The 22276-nt window shown below is 37.5% G+C and overlaps 1 protein-coding gene across 1 annotated transcript in view; it reads left to right on the top strand.

The window, feature by feature from the left end:
- The window catches only part of KIF25 (kinesin family member 25), a 40562-nt gene that overhangs the window by 1862 nt on the left and 16424 nt on the right, over positions 1-22276 (top strand). The window contains exons 3-9 of the mRNA XM_062489159.1: positions 2924-3040; positions 4911-5049; positions 9743-9846; positions 11062-11150; positions 12679-12721; positions 16610-16677; positions 21645-21719. Of these exons, the coding sequence (XP_062345143.1) occupies positions 2924-3040; positions 4911-5049; positions 9743-9846; positions 11062-11150; positions 12679-12721; positions 16610-16677; positions 21645-21719 (635 nt within the window). The remainder of the gene's footprint in view (positions 1-2923; positions 3041-4910; positions 5050-9742; positions 9847-11061; positions 11151-12678; positions 12722-16609; positions 16678-21644; positions 21720-22276) is intronic.

Raw genomic sequence — 22276 nt, 5'->3', positions numbered from 1 at the left:
TGAAATAGAGCACTGCTTCATTTTATTGAAAAATGTGCTGGAAAAAAATGGGTACCTATAGGCACACGAGGGACGTGGGCAGTGTTACCACTATCAGTCAGAAACAATTTCAAATTAAATCCTTTGCAATTGACCTTGCTCTGATGGTTCTTGCACTGATTCAGGCAGGTATTTAAATACACTTTAAAAATTTGCCTCTTCTTGGTTAATTTGCCCCAGCAATCTGAAAATATGAACTGAACTGACATCTGTGAAATGGTTTTACCTTAATTGAAGACTCTATTAAAAGCAATACTATTGCAAATTAGTATTATTTAAGGTTGTGCAATATTGCACCACATGTCCTAATGTTCTACCAGCGATGCTGGTGAGAAAAGCTACTGCCCTTGACTGTCTATCCCTGATCCTTCCGATCTGCTGGGGGAGCTGCCTGAGTGATTGAGCTGTAACAAGTTCAGTCACAGGGACCAGGGTTAACCGAGGTCTCATTCTTAACTTGTAAAAGCTAATTGGATTCATTTTGGCTGGAGTGAGTTGGGAAGCTTTGGACATAAATTTGAGGATTGCCATAAATTAGGATTTGCAATGTAAATGCTTGTCTATGGGTTGCATCTATGCTTGTCTATGGTGTTATTAAAATGTTACCTCCTGATGTAGGCCTACCCTTACATCCTTGAGACAGTGATGAATTTCAGCACTCCTGTGTTCTGCCGGGTATGTTGTTGTCCCAGCATCATACTGGAGGAATTGTTACTGAACGTAGGAAGTCAGATTCTTTCTAGGCAGACCTCCTTTTGCCCTGCTTTTTCCTGTTTGGAAATTCGTTTATCTACTTGCATAGCCCTTGCTTTTATTAGCAGTCTCTGAGGTCCTGACCTTGCAGCCTTCTTTGCATAAAACCAAGTCTGCCAGTACGGATCTGATTGCAAAACTTTGATTTCACTTTGGAGAACACTATTGAGTAGTTCAGTTTCACTTCTGCTTACAGTAAAGCTGACTATAAAAATGTTTTAGTCTATTTCTTGCTTCTGTGCTCAAGGTCAGGTTTGCAAGAGCTGGCCTATGAACAACTCTGGTGCATGTTAAAACAATTTTAGTGGAGAGCACCCCAAAGTCCAGGCAACATTTGCAGTAAATATGCAAAGTGAGTAATGGTTTATAGTGGAAGTGGTGCAATGACAGTAGCACCGACCCTTCTGCTTTTATCTTAGTGTCGAGGAATGTGGAGGGTCAAGGGGAACCTCTGCAGATGGTGCAGATTAGGTGCTAAAAGGAGTTTTAACTACCCTATTCTTACTTAACAACAAGGCTTGAGTACTGCAATTGCTTATATACATATGCTTAACTTTTCATGTGTGATTAGAGATACTAATGCTGGTGTACTACTCGTGTGCATTTTTGTGAAGCTGTTTGTAAATATTGCATCTGAGTACGGTGAGTCTTGAAAATCCTTAGAATTTCAGAGTGTGTAAACACTGTACAGAATCAGTCTCAGTATCTGGGAGCTTAAAGCCTGTAACAATTTTTTTAAAAAAATCCACTCTCTTCCTGCTATTTCTTATAAGAACTTTTTCTATTAGTATTAAGGTGGTGCATTGTTGTATAGAGCTTCCACTTGCATGTGTAAATAGGAGATTCATGCTTTGTGAAGGTGAAAAAGCTACATGAAAATATTGCTTTTGATAAGTGAAGTACTTTTTTTTTTTTTTTTTTTGAAAATACAGTATTTCTTTATCCTAACAGCTCCAGTGCATTGTACTGGTTTGGCCAAAATCGCCTGTACTAAAACTGTAATTGAATGTTTGCTTTTTACCCAGTGTTATCACATGATTGGAATTGAATCAAATCCACTGTGTGAGAAGATTTAGTTCTTTCATGTCTTTTGTTGTACTCTTCTATGCTATGCTAATTTAAATAACAGGAAATTGCAGTCACAGAATGTATGGTGTAAATAAAGTAGGAAATAAGTCTATGCAAGAGACAAGTGAATTTCAAAAATAGAGGAAGAGAAAATTTGTATTGGTTAAGGAATGATAGATGTCAGCACCTGGCAGGGGAAAACATGAAGTTGCAGCACATTTTAAGCACCAGGACTTACAGAAAATTACAAAAAACACATTTTTTAGTGTAGTGCAGATTCTTCCATATTGCAGAATTTCACAAGAAGTCTCTACCAAGATGACTCTTCTTGCATTCATGCCTGTAAATATTTGAAGTTGAATTATTTCTATTTTCCTTTTGGTTTCAACATAACAAAAAATTCCTAAGTTGGCCATAAAAATCTCTTTTGTATAACAGGTAATTTTAGAGTGTCAAAAGCATTCTTCTCCACAATCTTTAAAAATCACTTTGGTTGCTGTGATCTCTGAAGACCCAGAGTAAGGCTTTGTTGGCCCAGCTTGGCACCATTGCAACCCCACTGATTGGAGTTGGTGTTGTCGGGGGGCACAAAGTTGGGGGCTGTGTATTACCAACTGCTTCAGGACCTCAGCAGTTAACACGTATATTATTGCCTTTGTTCTGTTTCACGTCCTTCCACAGTGCTTGCTGCCTTAAAATTTCCAGAGACACTTAATTCAGCTGTGTAACCAGCCCTTTTCTCTAAGTGAAGGTGCAGTTTCAGCCCTTTAGATCCTCCTCAAGCATAAGTAGGAGGGTTTAGGTACTGCAAAAGCATTTTAATAATCTGGTGCTCAAGTTTACAACCAACAGGCTGATTTGTGATACTGGCCCCTTACCATGAGATGATTCTTCACATGACTCAGAAAAATGTATTAGCAAAGGAATTAAGTATTTACAGCATCCTATGTAAACACATAGCCAAGTTACAAGTATTTGCAGAGAAAAAGGGGACAGAATGCAATAGGAAATCCGAGTGTTTTAAATTACTTTTTGTGATTTTTTTGTTATTTTTTTGAAATAGTATCAAGGGTTGGCTGGAAGAAGTGCTAATGAAGTCTTGCAGCTCTATGCTGCTCATGGCCAACAGATGAAATTGCAGAGGAGTTCTGTTGTAACCCAGCTTCATGGAGCAATAAAGGTAAAGGAATTTAGTAATAATGTAGACATAATCAATGCCCTAAACAGTTACATACTCATCAAATATAGTAAACCCCAGAAAATGGTATGATACTGCGATATTAACCTGATATGTGGCTTTATTGTGTTCACAACAGACCTTACAGTGAGGTGTAACAGTGATTTCATAATGGTTTTTCTGTAATAGGCTGCAAAGTCACCTGAAAGGCTGGTAGAAGTTGCTCCTGATCTCCAGGATCTTACATATAGGGTGCTATTAATACCTGAGATAGATATTTTTGTAATCAAAATGTTACAATTTCCCATTTGACTGTCACACAGACATCCCTAAAAACAGTAATTGTGATATAGTTTTACCAGGTAGGCAAATCCTTTTAAAAAAAGCATTTGAGAGCTTCACTGATAACTAAGAGTTCTCTGGCAGATCTCACAAGAAGAGTAGTTTGCTGTATGCTCACTCAGGTTTTAATTTTGTGTATTCTAGTCCCAGTACCATAATACTGGGCTTTGTTGAAGTGCTTATTTGTGAAGTTACTCCATAGAGTAGCAAGTTCCTTTTAGGGATGCTACCAAATATCAGCTTTTCTCAGGGCAGCACTTAATGCCTGCATAAAATGACCAACAAGTATCTCAGGAAAAAAAGTCTGATTCTTAACAGATGGAAGGATGCAGCTTGACTGTAGCATTGTTGGACTAGATGATTGTTGTAGGTCCCTTTCAACTGTTTTATTCTAATTACAGGGATTCTGCTTTGTCATTTTTGTGGTGGTATTTCACATTTTGGTTAGCTAGCGTGACAGAGCTGCTTGTGATGCAATGCCAGTGGATTGAGGTAGTAAACTATCAGATGTCAATGAATACTAGGAGGGAGCAAAGCTCTCTAAATAGAAGTCTGGATGAACAGTCATCCTATATCCATAATAACAAAAAAGTACTCCTTCCCATTTACATTGTGTGGCTTTTGAGAGTGAGAAATGCAATGATTTTGTCCCTTTAGTTTAGATTGCCTTTTTATTGTTGAAACTAATTAATTAATTCAAGGTTAATACCACAGTTAGAAAAATAAAGTGTTGCAGAATGTGTAACACTTTGTAACACAGGCTGACAATGAAATATCACAGTGTTTCTGTGACATAAGATTCTGTTAAGTTCACCTTAGAGATGGCTTTACATGTCCATTTCAGGACTTGGATATCAAGAAGTTTACTAATCCTAAAATCAGGTCAATTTGTTTTTATTTAGGTGGACTTGTAAGTGAATATAGGCTGATCTTACAAACATTTAAAAGCTTCATCATGTATATTACACTGAGTTACATACATAATGCAAATATTTTCTGAACAACAGCAGTTTTTGGTTGTTTCAAAATACGTCTGTTCTCATAGGAAGACATAGAACTAGCCAATACAAGAAATGCCTTGAGTGAATCCTAGCAAATACCTCCTGATCAAAGTGAGGAAATTGAAAGTAATAAGGAAAATATGGATCACAATTTTTCACTGCTAATTCTGGATATGACTTAAGAGTGAACAGAGTTCACACATGCTCACACACGCACTTATTTTTTCTGATGAAGTAACAAAGAGACTCGGTTATACCTGAAGCTGTGCTATGATCAAAATAGGTATGATAAAATTATAGGGGTCCATAAAATCTTGTTGAAATTTTGTTTTATGAAATTACATTGCTAAATGTTTTGCAGGATTCTTCTCTAAACATACTGAAATATATTCTCCTGAAGGCTTCCTTCCATCAGGTAGAGGGTTCTTCCTGCCTGTGATGTCTCACCATAATAATTTGGGTTGTTATATTGATTCTTCTTAAGTGCTGGTTCTGTGTCTTTATAACATATTTTTCTTCTTGCTGAGAAGAGGCTCAAGCAAGACCTGAAGAGCCTTCATTCATTTGTTCTTGAGCTTTCAAAAGATTTTCAACGTCAAAGCAAGACTTGTCTTTACCAAGTTCTGGCAGCAGTCCAGGGGATACAGCTGCAGAATGAAGCAATGCAAAGTAAGGCTCATTGCACTTAGATTTCAAACAAGTAACATCAACAATGTAATTGTTTGATGTTACTAACATTAAAAGGTTGAGTCCCATTTTTGAGAAACATGTTACTGAAATTGTAGTACTTGTTTCTTGTTTGACATTAAAACATCAAGGATTTCTGAAGCATTAGAAGAAGTACAAATAACTGCAGAGGTTATGACAGATAATTTGGATTTGTCTTTTGTGTGGATTACAGCTGCTATTAGACTGCTGCTGAGTTGGCTCATCTGTAACATTTTTAAAATTACATTCTCAGGCTTGTTACCTTGGCTGTTTTAGAAGAGCTGAATAAAGAATGCATTGCTTTATAAAGCTAAAATTTGTCTGCTTTTGACTGTACTAGGAAAGGATTTTGCTGATTTCAGAGGTTTCTGAAAATACTGCCTGAAATTACAAAAGACTTGATTTTTAATATTTCTGTGTATTTATTGGAAAAAAAATTACTTAAAAAACAAAAGCCAGTTGTGTCTGCTGGACTGTAGATACTAACAGTGTGTGGATTGCTGTTTTGGAATTCAGGTGCTTCGTTGTTCATATATTCATAGGAAAGGGAGCTGGTGCACTCTGCCCCCATCACTGAGGATTAAGTGCATTGGCCCTTCACCTGGATCCCATGGTGTGGATCTCTGCACCTGCTTCCAATATCCTTAGTTCTGGTGAAGCTCCTGCCAGGCCTGAGAATCACATGACACATTAAATGCTTAAATTATTTGATGTGTAGTAGCCTGTAGAACTACATCAAATATACAAATTTACAATCAGAGACCCTTTGTGATGCTCTGATATCTATGTGTTGCCATTTAAAAGGTACTTTTCTTTCCTTGAATTATTTCATTTTGGGACTAATTTGATTCTGATGGGACTCCTTATGTCAATAACAGCACTCTTGGTGATGGGTATTTACAGAACTTACTCCTGTTTTTTAAGTTATAATTAAAATTTATTTGGTTACTTTATTATTCTTGTACAGAAAATGCTCCATCAAGGAAAAAACCTCAAAGCTGAAAATTAACTTTACCTAAAAAGTGAACTTTTTTCTTATTGAACTGTGTGCTAAATGAACAGATACGAGATTGAATTTGGCATTTGAGCTATTGTGGTGCAAATAAATAATAAATATTCCTTCAGAGGTCTGGCAAAATTGTGTTGACTGTTCTAAATTTGCACTTCCTGGTGCTTTGTTCTTTGAAATCATAAGCAGGAGAAGCTTCCCTAAGTGTAGCATGTTGGTACTTTGGTGGATGACTTTTGTTTTGAATTTGACTGGTTTTCAGTTCTCTGTGTTTTACATAGAGATTGTATTGTTAAAGTTAAATGTGACCATTGGAATTGCTGTCCTTAAATTACATGTAATCTTTTGTAGACAGAAAGCCCTAAGTGTATATTCTGGAGACAGTTAAATCTTAAAATAGAGATTGAAAACAGGAGAAGATTACAGAAGAAGCATCTGAGTAGGTAAATTTCGAGGTTGTAGTTGACATGCAACAAACTATAAAACTTTCTTATAATAACTGAGTAGTCCTTTGCTTAGAAATATTTATTCACAATCTGAAAACCAGGCTACTGCCACCTTTCCCACTGGAATTTAAGCAATAGCAATTCGTAAGAGAGAAAAGTGCCCATTATTCTGTTGTTATAGGCCTGTTTCCCTTATAGATAAAGCTGCTACCATTTTTGCTAAAAATACTGGCCGCCAAACTGCAAATGTTACTACTGAGACAGATGCAGTAATTCAGCAGATTTTTGGAAAGGTAGAAATTCATAAATATTTAAGATTAAGTTTTAGATTACTTCACCATGCAGATATTATCAGGAAGAGGAAACTGTGGTGACTTAGATATGCTTTGCAATCCTGGGACACTTTCTGGGCTGGATAAGATTAAAAAAGGCGCTTTCCCATATTGTCTATGTGTTAGCACCTGTGTCTTTGCTTTTGTTGGAGAAAGCTGAGCTCTGCACTGTGCTAATGACTTGTGGTGGAATGTGAACTGCCATCATCTTATCCTCAGCTCCACAGGTGATTTTCAGCAGCTCAGCTGCCTTTTGAGAGCATTTCCCTTACTGTAGAGTAGGGAAGTAAGAGATCCAGCTTGGATCCAGCAACAGAAATATTGTAGCAGCCCAAGGAATAATCCATAGAACAGTTTGGAAGCAATCTTGAAAGGCCACCTTTTTTCATTCCCTCTGCAGTGAGTAGGGACATCTTCAACTAGATCAGGTTCTCAGAGGTCTGTCCAACTTGACCTTGAATGTTTCCAGGGATGGAGAATCCACCACCTCTCTGCACAACTTGTTCCAGTGTTTCACCACCCACATTGTAAAAACTGCCTTTCTTATATCTGATGTAAATCGACCCTCTTTTAGTTTAAAACCATTACCCTTTAACCTATTACAGCAGGTCATGCTGAAAATAATGGTACATGTGGAATATAAAATCCATCTGAATTCAAAAGGAGTTTTGGTATTAGGTCTATTGCATCATACCTGCAATATGTCCTAGAAAACATGATCAGATTGATCTCCTTTTTAAAATGGACTCTAGACGGGCAAGGAACATTAAAAACCCCAAGGAGCTATGCAGACAGCTACATATCCATATCTCAGATGTGCTGCGGCTGTGCTAGGTTATGCTGCTCTTGTCCATTTCTCCTGTCCCTCTTATGTACCTTTCTGTTATGTTTGTATAATTCTTTGTGAAACCACACACAGAACAGATCAGGGAGCTGATCCAGGACAGAATTTGCTCAGAAAGAAGGATTACTTTTAGACCTTTGTACGACTGAGGAAACAGTTGGGTGAGCAAAGCAAAATGTCCAGTGTGCCACTGAAGGGGAGGGAATAAATCAATTAAAGAATTTCTGTCAATTAAAGAAAAGGAACTGTAAGTTACGCTCCTGAATATGCGTGCAAGACATCACAACAGTTAGACTGATGTTACTGTGATCAGTAATATTTAAAACGAAAAATTGCTGTCATTCCCAGCTCCCACAAAATTTCTATATACATCAATGAAATAGACAAAGGATGGGGAAAAGGGATGTCTGTAATGGCTGCATTCATATGGTGACTACTTCTCTTGCCTAATGAAGAGTGTGTTATTACTATTTTAAAACAGATGTACCCAGTGTCTACCATTAGGATAAGGATGAAAGTGCAACTCCTGTATAGCTTGCATCTGACTCCAAGCAGAAAACTAGGAAAATGTTAAATGAGTGTTTATATTTGTAACTGTGTAACGCTACTTTCAGAAAAAAAAATAGATGTTCAGAAATAATTTGTGCATTAGGAAACTTTTTTTCTTTCAGGACTGGAATAGTGGAAGTGTACCCTCAGCATCTATTGCTTTACCTTACTGCTTATTTAAGAGACTTGGGGAACTCAAAATGTGTGTACCCAAATATGTAAAATAATATAGTTATTGTGGAGGTTACTTAAATAATCAAAGGAATCTAACCTTGTGTTTTAATAAATAAATTATGATTAGGGGTCAGTGACTGTATGTGGCCCTTTCAAAAATTATGGGATTTGCATGGGATTCTCTAAACCAAAGAATGCTTGTGTTATTCCACATGATGGATGAAAGAGAAGGATAGTGAAACTCCTGGACATTGATTCCCCAGCTGTTAACATCATGCTTCCCCTCCATGTATGCACTTGTGGAAGAACACTGTGAGCTGTGAATGACTTGGCTATTAGGAAAAAAAGATCTGAGAAATCTCTAGTGTGCACAAATGTCCCTTGAAATTATCTGATTTTTAGTCTATACCAGAGAGATTAAATTCTACGTGTGACCATGCTGAGATACTAAGTCTGCTCTTGTTCTGCAAGCTAGCACACACTGAGGCTGGTGGCCATCCTGCTAATTCAGCTCTCAGACCCTGGTTTTGACTGCTTGATACACTACATCTCCAAGCTGCTCACTAATTTCTGGGAATATTGATTTCCCACTGGGATTCCTAAAAGCTTGGTTTTTACACAAGCTTGCAGTCATATAATGTGTCTTCTGGGCTGTATGTTTATTTTAGGCCTGTTCAGTATTAATGTAATTGGGCTGAAATAAAACTATTTGTGAAATTAGAAGGCCCTTACAAGGCTTCTCAGTTTGGTGAAAGAGACTCCCTAGGGTTCAATTGATCCATCTTTCCTATGACTTCCTCAGGGAGTGATGGACCTATCTTAAAGGGGATCCTTACAACTGTTGTAAAGGATTAGCAGCACTGTGAGTGGGATTGAGCATAAATGACAGGTTAACTTCTGTAAAGTTAGCCCACATGAGTCTAATAAGGGCAGATGTGGTGTGAGCCTTGCAAGTGACAGCCCCATCTAGCAGCAGGCTGTGTCAAATGTAGGTTTCAGGCTTTGCTGGCAGGTAACATCACTCTGACTAAACTGACACATTTGAACTGCCTTTAAATATCTTACATTACTGATTGCTTTTCAAGATTTTATGTGTGGATTTGTGGTAATTATTTGGAGCTTCACATAGCAAGAACTATGATAGGATTTTTCATAGATGTCTAGTAAATCAGAAATTAACCCTCCTAATTGAAATTGGATAGAAGTTGAGAAGGTTTATGCTTATATTTCATGAGGTGCTACTGGACAATTCCGTTTGTAAAGTCATGGAGTTTATATCTCTGAAATTGCTTTCTTCTAGTGTTTCAGATAAAAGCTTTTGATCTTGAGCAGTCTCTACAAGAGGTAACAGAGAGATATGAGAAAGAAAAGCGGAAAAGGAAGGCTCTTCATAACAGCTTAATTGTAAGTATGTTTAATAACAGAACACTGACTTATTTTGTTGAAGTTATTCCCGTAATTTCCTCACCAATATAAGTAAAGAATGTACTTCACATGGATATACCACTTGCCCCAGCTGTCTGTATATGTTGTGTTTATTTGCTGAGGCACATTTGTCTTATAATAAACCCCACTCTTTTCTTTTTACACAAGATCTTCCAAATGCTCTCATGTGACCTGTTGCCCTAAGGAGTATTATCCATTTTGAATAGTGGACAAAAGTTGAGTTCCTTCATCCCCTTCTCTAAATTTGCATCTTCTGAAATTGTTTTAAAATCCTTAAAATTATTAACTTGGTATTGCAAAGTACTCATCTATTATTTTTCTAAATATCTCTGGCTGTATCCTCTTCAGCCATTAGTGATGGTTCATTTGGGATTAATTTTTTCCTATTTGTACTTTAAATTTATTCTTCCTCCCATCCTCAAAAATTACTAGTTTTGGGTTATCCAATTCAGGACCTGATTTTTAGAAACACAAGCCTCTTTCAAACAGTTTTTTAAAACGTTTTTCTACCTGGGGCAATGAATCTCTTTGTTAAAAAGTACTTGGCTTCTAAATTTTCCTTGTGTTGCAATTTACTGAAAGGATATTCCCTAGAGCAATGGTGTGTTAATACCAGTGGCCAGTAGTCCTCACAGGCAAGCTATGTTCAGTCATACAAAATGAAAACTGATCACCAACAAAATGGAAGACATAAGTCTAAAATGGCCTACAGTGAAAAATCAGCTACTGGCTTTTTAATCACACAGGAACAGTGGAGAAGAACATATACAACATATTTTATACTCCACATCTTTCTTCAGGACTGGTAGAAGAGAAATGGAGTGTGTAATGTTGTCTGTTGAGTTAATACAGGTATCTGAAAAAGCTCAGGTAAGGAGGAAGGAGAAAAAGGAAGGGAAGGGAAAAATGGTTCAAAGGATTTTTTTATTGTCCATATGAACTGGAGAGGACTATACAGTTCCAGTGCTCTGAAGAGCTCATACCTCCTCAAGTACTTTCTCCTACCTTACTGAGACAAATTGTATTGATTCTATTTTTTCCCCCACAGAGTTTGGAGCTATGATGTGGTAAACATTGGCTTTCTTAAACATGTTCATGTCTGTTTGCCAAATTTCAGTGTATTTATCCTCTCCAGTAACTCCTGTTAAATACATTTTAATATTCTTATCCCAGGAACTGAGAGGAAATATCAGAGTCCACTGCAGGATTCGACCATTGCTACCTTTTGATGATGCTGCTGGACATTCAGTATCACAAGACAGGTAATCTGTTTTGGTTGTGTTAGATCCTATCTGACTCATAATTCAAATACAGAGAAAACAATAGTTATGTTTATATGAGAACAACTGTGTCCTTGATTTTTCTGGTTTTGTGTGTGTGGGGAGACAATGATGGGATCATCAACACTAATTGCTGTTTTCTTTCTCCTGCTAAATTGGCTCTAGCCAATCTCATCCCCCTGCCTAAAAGAATGTCCCTCTCAATAGAAAGCCATAGTTGTTCTGCCAAGCCGGGATTATCCTTGGCTTGGCAGAAGTAACACAGCTGCCATCAGTTTAGAATGTATTCACTATCCTATACAAATTCTGGGATGCAGTAATGTGAGAGCTGCCAAAAGTTGTGGGTAGAGAAACACACTCAGCATTACAATTCTTTTGAAATGCTATAGAACACATTGGCTGTCAGCATAAACATTGGTAATTCTATTTCAGTCCAATTTGGCTCTGCATCCCTAATTTATAAAACATTTACTGTAACCGATGTGTCAAAACATTCCAAGATCTAAAAGGAAAAGAGGGATTAAATGCAAGTATCTGCTTAACAGGCTGAATTCTCCACAGTTGACTAACATGAAAGAAAGCAGGGATTGAAGTGTATACAAAGAAGGAAAGAAAGAAGGGGAAAACTAGGTGGGTGGCTAGAAACCAGTAACATTATCATTTGCCTTATCAGTAAATAGCTGATTTGGGGCGTTCTTTTGCTTTTACTGCCTGGTAGTTCTAAAAGAGTACACTCAGTGTTTTAAAGTTTATTAATTTTTGCCAAATCTTACAAAACAAAACAAAAAATTGTTTTAATTTAAACAATGTCAAAAATAACAGGCAAGATATTTCAAGAAGCCTGAATTTGAAACTTGCATTAACCTGTTCTTGGTATACCTGGGAAGGAACCCACTCCTTTTTTTGTTGCAATATGAAATAGTGCAATCAGGTGCTGACTTGCAGGGTAAAACAGGATGGACTGGGCCAAACAATTGTTAAGGGTAGCTTTTCTTAATGTATCAAAAAAAGTAATTTAAACAAAACTTACCTGTAAAGCAATAGACTGATTCTCCAAAAACCTGCACACATAAATAAATTTATACACCTTAGTAATCCCAGTCAGTGTTTGGACTAATCATGGATTCAAGATCAGACACAAATACCTGAAAAGAGGCTGTTTTTAACTCTAATTTTCTAAAGTGAAAGCCTCTCCTTACAAGCTCATGCAACAATCTCAAAATAATAGAATGGCTTGCATGTGCATTCATCTTAATTTGGTTTGTTCTAAATGTCTTTTCTAAAGCAGATTATTTTGCTTGATTGCACTTAAATTTGTTCTTTATTCAAAATTAACTATGGTGTTAGTATGTACATAGGGTACAATAATAGTGGTAATTCTGAAAGGTACTCTTCAGACAGTGTATAGTTCACAGACACTTTAAACTTGTTTTTTCTCAGCTAAGTGGAACACTTATGGTTTGAAAGCTACCTCTTTTTTCCCTACTGATGCTTTTTTCTTCCCACGCAGGCGAAGAAACCTTTCAGAAAAAGCGGCATATGCAGCTGATGATGTGAGTATTTGATGGTGGAATTCAACAGCACATACATAGATACTGTAAGAAGAAACAAGAGGGGCCATGAGAATCATGAGCTTAAAAAAAACAAAACAACAAGGTCAGGTGCTGCTGAGCTTCGATTACCCATGGGTGTAATAGCAGGTGGTTTGTGCTATTTTCATCCTGACTCTGTAGTGGTAATAGCTTGGAGCTTCTGCTGGGGCGGCCATCCTTTAACTGGTGGTTGAATGTTGGCAACAGTCAAACTGCTGCTGGCTTCCTGCTGTCAGTCCATTTGAGCCACTTGTATGTGCTGTAGCTATTTCTGATATTATGTCAGGCTTTTTTCAGATTTTACTATTGCAACACAGCTCATGCATTAGGACAGAAATCTGATACCTTATGAATCACAGCAGGCTATGTGGTGCTGCAGTCAAGCATGTTAAAGTATTCTGGCTTAGATCCATTGGAGGAAGAATGGTCATTGAGGTTGCAAATCTAAATGACATTCCAGCATTAAATGAGGCCATTACCAAGATATACAATTTTAAAAGGAACAATAGTATGAGCTAAGGTCAAAGTATTAACTTGGGTTTTAATTTTCATAGCTGCCATAGTTCTTAGTTGGCTGCTCACTGTTACTTACATGGTGATTAGCCAAATTATCTTATAGTGTAGTGCTTAAAATATTGCTGAAGTGACCTACAGTATGTTATGCATTTAAATCTCCCAAATTATCATTTTATTAGGCAGCTCTCACTTGCAAAATATATACATATTTTTGCATATTACATTATTGCATATGGGTAATGACATATATCCATATCTATGTGTGCAGTTAGGTAACTAATGGAGCTCATAAAGAGATGAAGAAAGAGTAAATATGTCAGGAGATAAAAAACAGAGATCTGCAATAGTAGACATAGTATTCTGGATATCCTGACACATTTATTGTACCATAAAATACTGCAACCATTTCTGACCTGTTAAATTTTATTGCATAAGGGTGAAATTAGGCAATATCTTGGCTTTGGATTATTTCATATAGATATCTGATGTATTACAGTATTGATATGCTTATAGGCAAGGCAGTGTCTGCTTACTCATGCCAATTTATGAGTTTTAGTTTGTATGAAAGAATGACCTTCAATATGCTAATCTTATTAAATATTTCAGGAATATAAATGCAATGGGCATTGCATTTATCATGCAATCAAGCATGGGCTTGATTGAGAAATGAAATTTGAAAAACACTAACATTCTGGTTTTGGAAAACACAACATAGACTTCAAATGCTTTATTGGTTTGCCTTGACATTTATTTAGTTGAAGTACTTTCCAGTTTTGATTAAATAGCTGAAGAATTTATGTTGAATATTAATTATTTATTATGAATTATGAATAATAATTCATAAATTATAATTAATTTCTCGTTCTTTAAGAAAAAAATTGTTGCAAGAATCCTTTTTAGAAAAAACAGTTGATTCAAACTAATCTTACAAAAGTAAAAGAAAACAATGTTTATTGCCTGTTTACTTAGCTGTTAACAACTGGAAGCTGTTATGCTTGTGACTAGGATAAATGTGCAATTTTCAGATTAAAATATGGGACTTGACTTGTTATTGAGCTTTTAGTTGCAACACAGTCAAAGATTGTATTTCTGGAAATAAGTTAACCATTTCCCACACAATGATTTAAAGGACATTTTAGATCAAGGTGAAGGAAGACAGTATGTGGTAGAGACGCTGAGTTTATTAGTTTTGCTTTTTAGACTATGACTGTCTCTCCAGATTTTTTTTCCTGAAAATACTCTGTGTGTGTAACATAACCAGGCAGTTATTAGCCATGACTGTGTTAGAAAGCAGAGCCATATTTGAGAATCAGATCCATGGAGATTACATGACTTCTATTTAGCCTCTGAGTGGTTTGGTTTTGTGTTTGTCATATCATTCTTAAGACATGTGGTCTTTTCTAACATACTGTTCATCTTGTCTAGAGAAACATTATTCTGATTTTAAGCCTAGGAAAGGCTTAAGATTTTACTAGATGTACAGAAGAGTATTGCATTTCGGTTTTTGAGTTTCTTGAAGATTTTTGAAGTTTTCTTTTTACTGTCCTGTGTATGCTCAGCTCCTCAACATAACAACTATCTGAGCCTTTCTTCTGAAACTTGTTGTGCAATAACCGGTGGAGAGTGTGTACACACCATACATCAAGTTGAACCACTCCACACAGGTTAAGACACTGAACAATGCTAGTGTTGTCACTACCTGAGAAAATGAGCAGGTGAGGAGGTACTGAATGCACAGACTCTTCCTGGTGGTGACAGCCCAAGGGGGAATGAGTGCAATCTGAAATACAGGAAATTCAGCCTAAATGTGAGAAGAAGCTGTGAGGGTAGTCAAACACTGGCACAGGTTGCCCAGAGAGGATTTGGATCTCCATCTTTAGAGAGATTCAAAACCTGACAGGACGTGGTCATTACAAATGTTCATATGAAACTTCTGCCCATTAACAGGCAATTCTTTTGTTTATATGTTGTGCAAATAGAGGTTTTTTTCTCTTGTTTCTCACCTTAGAGAAAGCTGGTCTGCAAGTAAATTTGATATCTGAATCAGAAGTGTATTCCATCATTCTATATATTTTTCAGTTTTTTTTCCTTTTTCCTTCCCTTGGAGCCTGTTGTTTACTGGTCCTATAAGAATTTTTGTGTCAGGCCATTTTGTAGCAGAATTCTACTGACATCCGTACTCAGCTAAGTTTGTCAATGCTGGGGTGAGTAACATAGCTCGTTCTGTAGAGTAAGTGTTTTGTCATCATTAGTTTGACAATTATACATTTCTCCAGAGAGGTAGAAATACTCATAAACTCAAAGGAATAAATTTTATGTTTATTAGCCTTTTGCATGCTGGACATACTGTTATGTGATTGTTATTTGCACAGCTCTTTACAACTTTATGCCTTATACTTTATACTTCATATAACTTTTTAACTGTGGCAATATTTATTTGAAGGCCACTAGTTCAGCATTCCAACCTACTTGTCTGAAGCACATTAAGAATTTCAGCACTCCCATCAAAAGCAGTAATGTATAACCACGGGTTAGTAAGCTAGAAAATCTCCTTGGATTGAATTAAGTATTTTGTGCACTGGAGAGCTTCCACCCAAGTTGTTGTAGTCCCCACATCTTTTTTCTTTGCTTTTCTCAGCAATTAAGCAACATTTGCCATGAGGAGAAGAACCCAGGATTTGCTAGCTAAGCCACATCAGACTGCTGTGATTGTACTCTGGTAATAGTTTAAAGAGCTGCTTGCTTACATATTTGTCAGACTTTAAAAGTTACTGTATAACTCATCTGAAAAGTGGATTACACTAAAACCTCATGGAATTCTACAGTTGTAGTGCAGCTCTTTCTCTTAGTTGTGGACTAGCACGTTATTTAATAAAATGTGCATCTTTTGCTTAGTTCTAGACAGAGCTATCTAGGAAATTAATCTGAAAAGCCACTATGAAAATTTGCCCAATAATAAAAGAAAGAACTCTCTTTTGCAATTTCTTTTTTGTGCCTGTAGTGGCACTTGGGGTGCTTGCGTTTACTTGCCTGTGTCTTTCTAGGTCCAATAAAAAGTTCAGGTAAGGGTTAGGATCTTTCTCTTGCACTTACGTGCATGTTTTGTGTTGGTTGTTACTAATAACCTGAATGGGTTTTGAGATCCTTGTTTATGTTTTGCAAGTTCACTGCATTATACATGCTCTAAAGCCTCATGAATTTGTGACTGCTCAAGAGGGGCCTTGGACTTCCTGATCCTTAAAGCTGTCTCCTGATACATTAGGATTGATGCATATTTGGTTTGGTGTGTGTGTCTGTGTTATTAACTATAGATAATTTGCTTTTTTCTCTTAGGAAACTGTCCTCGTCAAGTGTAGCCGTCCTGGTCATGCCTCAGTAAACAAGACTTTTCAGTTTGAGAGGTGGGTAGTCCTTTGTAGCAATCTGGAAACCTGAATTGCTGGAAGATTTGTGTAGTGAAGACTAAGTTTTTTTAGCTTTGGTTGGGTTTTTTGAGCAGGGGAGGCGGGAGGAAAATTTTTACGTTTTTTTAAATTGTGATAATTATGTTCTTCCCAGGACAGAATAATGGATTTCAGGGAATAGATAACAGTCTGTCAGTAAAGACTACTTTTACAGCTAAGTTTGAAGCTTGTACAGAGACTTACTTGACTCTTTTCACTGTCGGAGTAGCTGTCATCCTTGCAACATGTTGCAAGGTAGCAGAATGCTTTAAAGGTAAGGAAGTGTTGTTTGCCTTAGAGTACTGGAAGGGAGTTCATAGGAAAATGGGGCCAAACTTCTTAGCAGGGCCTGTTGCAATAGGAGCAGGAGTAATGGTTTTAAACTAAAAGAGGGTAAATTGAGACTAGATGTGGTGAAATGCTAGAATAGGTTTCCCAGAGAGGGACTATGTATCAGGTTCCTGGAAACATCTGAGGTCAGGTGATATGGGACTCTGAGCAACCTGATCTAGTTGATGTCCTTGCTCATTGCAGGGGAATTGGACTAGGTGACCTTCAAAGGTTCCTTAAAACTCAAGACAATTCAATGGCTCTATGAATTGAGGTGGATTGCAAGATTTCAACATTAGACCTAGAGCATGACTTTGGTGGAAACTGGACTGAGCACTTTGTATAAGTTGATGTTCAAACAGCCTGACCAGAGGCAGCAAGGGAGAGCAGTGGCATGGGAATCAGCGCTCCCCAAAGGAAAGGCTACAGTGGGACTACATTCTGTATTAGAGGCTCAAAAATCCACAGAGATTAATTGGAGTTTGAATGTGTCATTTGTAATAGGGATTTTAATGGGACACCGGAGTCCCTGCCAGTCTCTGTCAATGAGACAGAAAACTCTGCTGGGAGACAGGCTGAAGGGTGCCTTCTGTTCTCTCAAAATGGTGCTGGCCTGGACCTCTGAAAACAGGAATGAAGAGTTAAATAATACAATGAGAACTTTGTAAATGAAGAAATACAAAGTTTTACTGCAATGCCTCTTTCTAATGCAAACTTTGCAATTATGTGTTGCAATGACTTCGGAGGCTGTCTACCCTGAACCATGATGCAAAACCCTATGGAAACAGAATGCAGGAGGACAATTTCATGCTTCTTTGCTTGAAGGCAAAACTTAATTTAAAGTCAGATGTACCCCAGCATGAATTATCTGTCATGGTTTAAACTTAATGTCTGAGCCTGTTAAGCTGAAATTCCTGTAGGTTTGCTAAACATGATTAGTTTTTGCCCCTTTCCTCAAGGCAGTCTTCTAAAGTGCTGCAGTTTTCTGCTCAGGGGAAAATGGGGAGTGCTGTCATATAGGCCACCAAGCACTGAAAAATCCTGAGATAAGGCAGATCTTGGGGAAGCTTTACTGATCCCATAGATTACAGGACTTTTTTGATTCAAGGCATTTGAGATCTCTTAGGGTACATGGCCCCTTCACATGATGCTAAGCTACTCAAAGTAATTCCTTTCACTCTTCAGCTGTATCTAACCTAGCCACACGAGTTGAAGTAAACAGAATAATGCTGGAATTCAACTCTGTAGAGCAGCACAGTTAATGGTATTGACACAGGACCCCTGAAGTTCTGTGATTCTGGAAATGTGGTGTAGATCCTGGTAATCAGGAAAAGGGTTAAAAAATGTAAATCCCCCAAGGAATGCAGTTCTCCAGGAATGTTTTTTTAGTGTCCCAGTACAGCTATTTTTTTATAAACAGAAAAGCATATGTTTCTTATGAACTCTACAGTGTTTATTTTTTTTAGCAATGTTTTATGGAACTAATAAATGTCAAAATATTTGATTTCAGCTCAGGAAGAAAATTCCAGCTTTCAACATGTTATGCTTTTATAATTTTATTGGCAAATCAGTTAACAAAATTAAAAGGAAGCTCAGAAGTTTCAATCTGAAATTCACATTAATCAGTACACAGGGACAAATCTATCATTCTGGTAAAAAAACCCATGGTGTTTTAGAAAGAGATTCTTTGGATTCGCAGCATCATTCATGTTTTCAGATAGATAATGAAGTGGCTGTCCATGCTTCAGCCAAGGCTGTGGTTGCAGTGTAGCATAAACTAGTTCAAGATTACTTTAAACCACTTTATTTCAGTATGGATAGCATTTGAACCACAGCAGCTAAGTAGTGGCAGTAAAACCCCTTTAGGAAGTTGAGTAAATATTTGAGTAGTTACTGTAACATGGAATCACGTGCCTTTCCTGGGATCAGCTACTGGAGCCTGACCCTAACATAGCTGTACTGACCCCAGCTGTGGCTGTACTTGGAAGAAATGGCCTCAAGCTGCTCTAGGGCTTAGGTGTGTGTCTGGCCTGTGTTCAGGTTGGACATCAGGAAGATTTTAGTCACTGGAAGGGTGCTTTAACACTAGAACAGGCTGCCCACGGAGGTGGTGGAGTCACCATCCCTGGAAGTGTTCAAGTAACGACTGGATGTGGCACCACCTACTGCTGTGGGTTAGTTGGCAAGGTGGCATTCATTCAGCCAAAGGTTGGACTTGATGGCCTTGGAGGTCTTCTCCAAGCTAACTGATTCTGTGTTTCTACTTTGCTGTGCAAATGAACTGCTAAGACTGATTGTGGTTGTGGGGGTTTTGGGTTGTGGCCAGTAGCAATGTGTTTGCTTTCTTAGGCAACAAAAGTCATCAATTGTAAATGTTTTAATCTTTGAAATGCCTTTCTTAGTATTTTCTCTTTTTTTTTTCTTTTTTATTTTTTTCAAATTTACATAGTAGCTCTGAGGTGTTTTGATGTGTGAAGAAAAAATATTTCAACATGCACTGAGTTAGAGACCTAGTGGGTTAAGATGGAGAACTGGGTGCTAATGAATGTTTCATCAATTGTAGATGGTTGATGAAGCAGGGAAAAGTGTTTGGAAGTGGTTTTGCTCTTTTATATTGACCTTGCAGATTGGATGTACAAAGTTTACTGAAGTATATGCTCATGTGCATGAAAAGGAGGGACAGAGTATTCAGTGCCCGTGTTCTCCCAGTCTGAACTGTGCCACATCCCTGCATATTTATTGGTTTCTCAGTGCACTGTGATGGCACATCAGTGGAATGGCAATACAAGCACTATTTGTCTATCAAGCCAGACAAATGCTCCTTTCCTGATTAAAGAGAGTACATTTTCATGCAGCTTACAATTAGTTTGTGGAACACGTTGCCACAGGATGTTGCTCTGTGCCAAGAATTTAACAAGATGCAGAAAGAAACTGAATGCTAATTCTAATAATATTTTTTTTTTGAAACAGAGATTCAACTCATATTTCAGTTTTGAGGCCAATATACAGCTTTTAAGGATTAGGATGAGGCACAGAGATGAATTACTGTGTCTCTGGCCACCATATTGTTTCTTGTTCCTTCCTCTGTCTGTTGTCAGGAAACATGCTGAGTTCAGTGCATTTGCTCCAATTTCGTATCTGTTTATCAGTGATCCATCCCTCTGTATGATCTCATTTATGGAGAGCATGAATATAAAAACTCTATTTGTGCAGTCTATAGACTGTACAAGACAGATCATTGTCAGATATACAGAGAAGCTTGAGTAAATGCTGAAGAGCACACTTCTATTCAGTTAAACTTGTTGTATCCTGTACAATCTGTGGGATACTGTTAAGTGAAGTGTACTGGTGTACAGAGAAGTGACTGTGCTTCGTAATGTTTGCTGCCACCAAAATTGCTGTTTCCAATTAGCCATTTTGCTGTGAGCTATGAAGAACATACCTCATCTATTGGAAAACAGTGCAAGACAAAAAAAAAAAACAAAAAACAAACAACACCACAGAAAGATACCAGAAAAGGAAACTTTTTCAAAAGATCAACATTCATTCCTCAAATATTTAACTGTGGGTAATGACATTCATGTTTTAGATTCTGTTCATCTTGTATAAACAATGGGTGCTGCAGGCTGTAATCTTGGGGAGGATAGATTTTTGGTGTGCTACAGAAGAAATGACTGAGTTAGAATATCCACGTTTTATGATCAGAAGTTCCTCTCTCTGATGATTTCCTATTCTCAGGTCTTGATTTTATGTTGTACAAACCTGAAAGGGTTGGATAAAAGATAAGATTTCTTTGAAGATAACTGTTGATTTTTTTTTTCTCCTTGCATTCAAAAAACATATGGAGTTGTTTCAGACATCACTGTATTGGCCCAAGTATTGAACTGTCATTGCTCTTTTCTGAGAGGTGGAATAACTCATACAATTTAATTGTCTTCCATTCTGTTTAAAAATAGGTCTGCACTCCACATCATTATGTAAAAGAAAGTTTTCCCTTGAGTGAGAAGTGTTGGTTTCAGAATAGGTAGTTCATCAGGGCTGGGGGTGGAAATACTAATATTGCCCACAAATACAGTGCATCCTTAAACGTGACCTTCAGGAGCATTCTGGTTTCTGCTGTGCCACTGAGTCTTCTGAGACAAGTCCTCAGCAAGTTTGCAGTCTCTGTCTCTCTTTTTTTTGCTCCCCCAAACTTTACCCACATCTAAAGGGCAGTACAACCTACCACTGTCTTCCATAATGTGATACATAGGAAGCCCAGGCAGCAGGGCGATTTCACATTCTAGTAGGTGGGAAAAAGTTGCAAGGATCCAGTACAGCCTAGAAAAAAGATTCTGTGTGCCAGAGGAGTAGGCAGGAGGTTTAAGATGAGCTCAGAAATCTATAAGGGTACACCTATGTGCTGTTCTCCCCAAAACACAGAACAGCTGCTCCCGAAATGTGAATGAGAACTTTGGAGTTCTCATTTTCATTTCTCTGACACAGAAATATCAGCAGGTCCCAGTTTTTATGTCACTGGCCTACAGTTTCTATGGCCTGTGTTCTTGTGACATTTTTATTTTTTCTTTGGTTAATCATTGCACTTTGTTCCTCAGAGTTTACAATGACCTGGAGTCTCAAGATACAGTATTTGCAGATGTGGCCCCTTTGCTAACATCTCTCCTGGATGGGTAAGTTAAATGGTTGCAGTAAGAAAGCTAAAGTGCAATAATCTACTGAAATCTATAAATTAAAAGAAATCCTTGATAATGGAGATCTAGTCAAGGTTTATGGCTTTGCAGTTTCATTTCTCTGTTTTCTTTCTACTCACCACCAAGTGAATGTTGTTTCCCTGTATAAACAGTGTAAATACAGCTAACAAAATTTAGCAGAGCAGACAAATTTGTAAAAATAAATTAAAAAAAAATGTTTCTCTGATCTGCTTTTGTCAAACTGATGCTTCTAATGGAAGATATTGTCTTTTTTTTCTTTGTATTCTTTAGGATGTGTTTTATAACTTTTCCAGTTGCAGACACTGTATGATGCATCTTTTCTAACAGTGTGCCTGCTCACTGTGAATGTTGTGTTCAATGCAAAAGGCCTGCCAGTGCTGCTCTCTGTTCTGGTTTTTTGTCCAGCACAAGCCATAGCGAGTGGTGTGATCAGTTCCTGGTAGAACCAGAACTGAGCATTCTCAGTCATTGTACTGCTCCTTCAGGCACTGGGGTAAAACAGAATTTTGGTTTGA

Source organism: Cinclus cinclus, chromosome 3 (genome assembly GCF_963662255.1).
Source record: "Cinclus cinclus chromosome 3, bCinCin1.1, whole genome shotgun sequence".
In the NCBI taxonomy this organism is placed as follows: Eukaryota; Metazoa; Chordata; class Aves; order Passeriformes; family Cinclidae; genus Cinclus; species Cinclus cinclus.
Note: the sequence above shows the minus strand (reverse complement) of the source record. Positions and strands in the feature narration are given on the sequence as shown.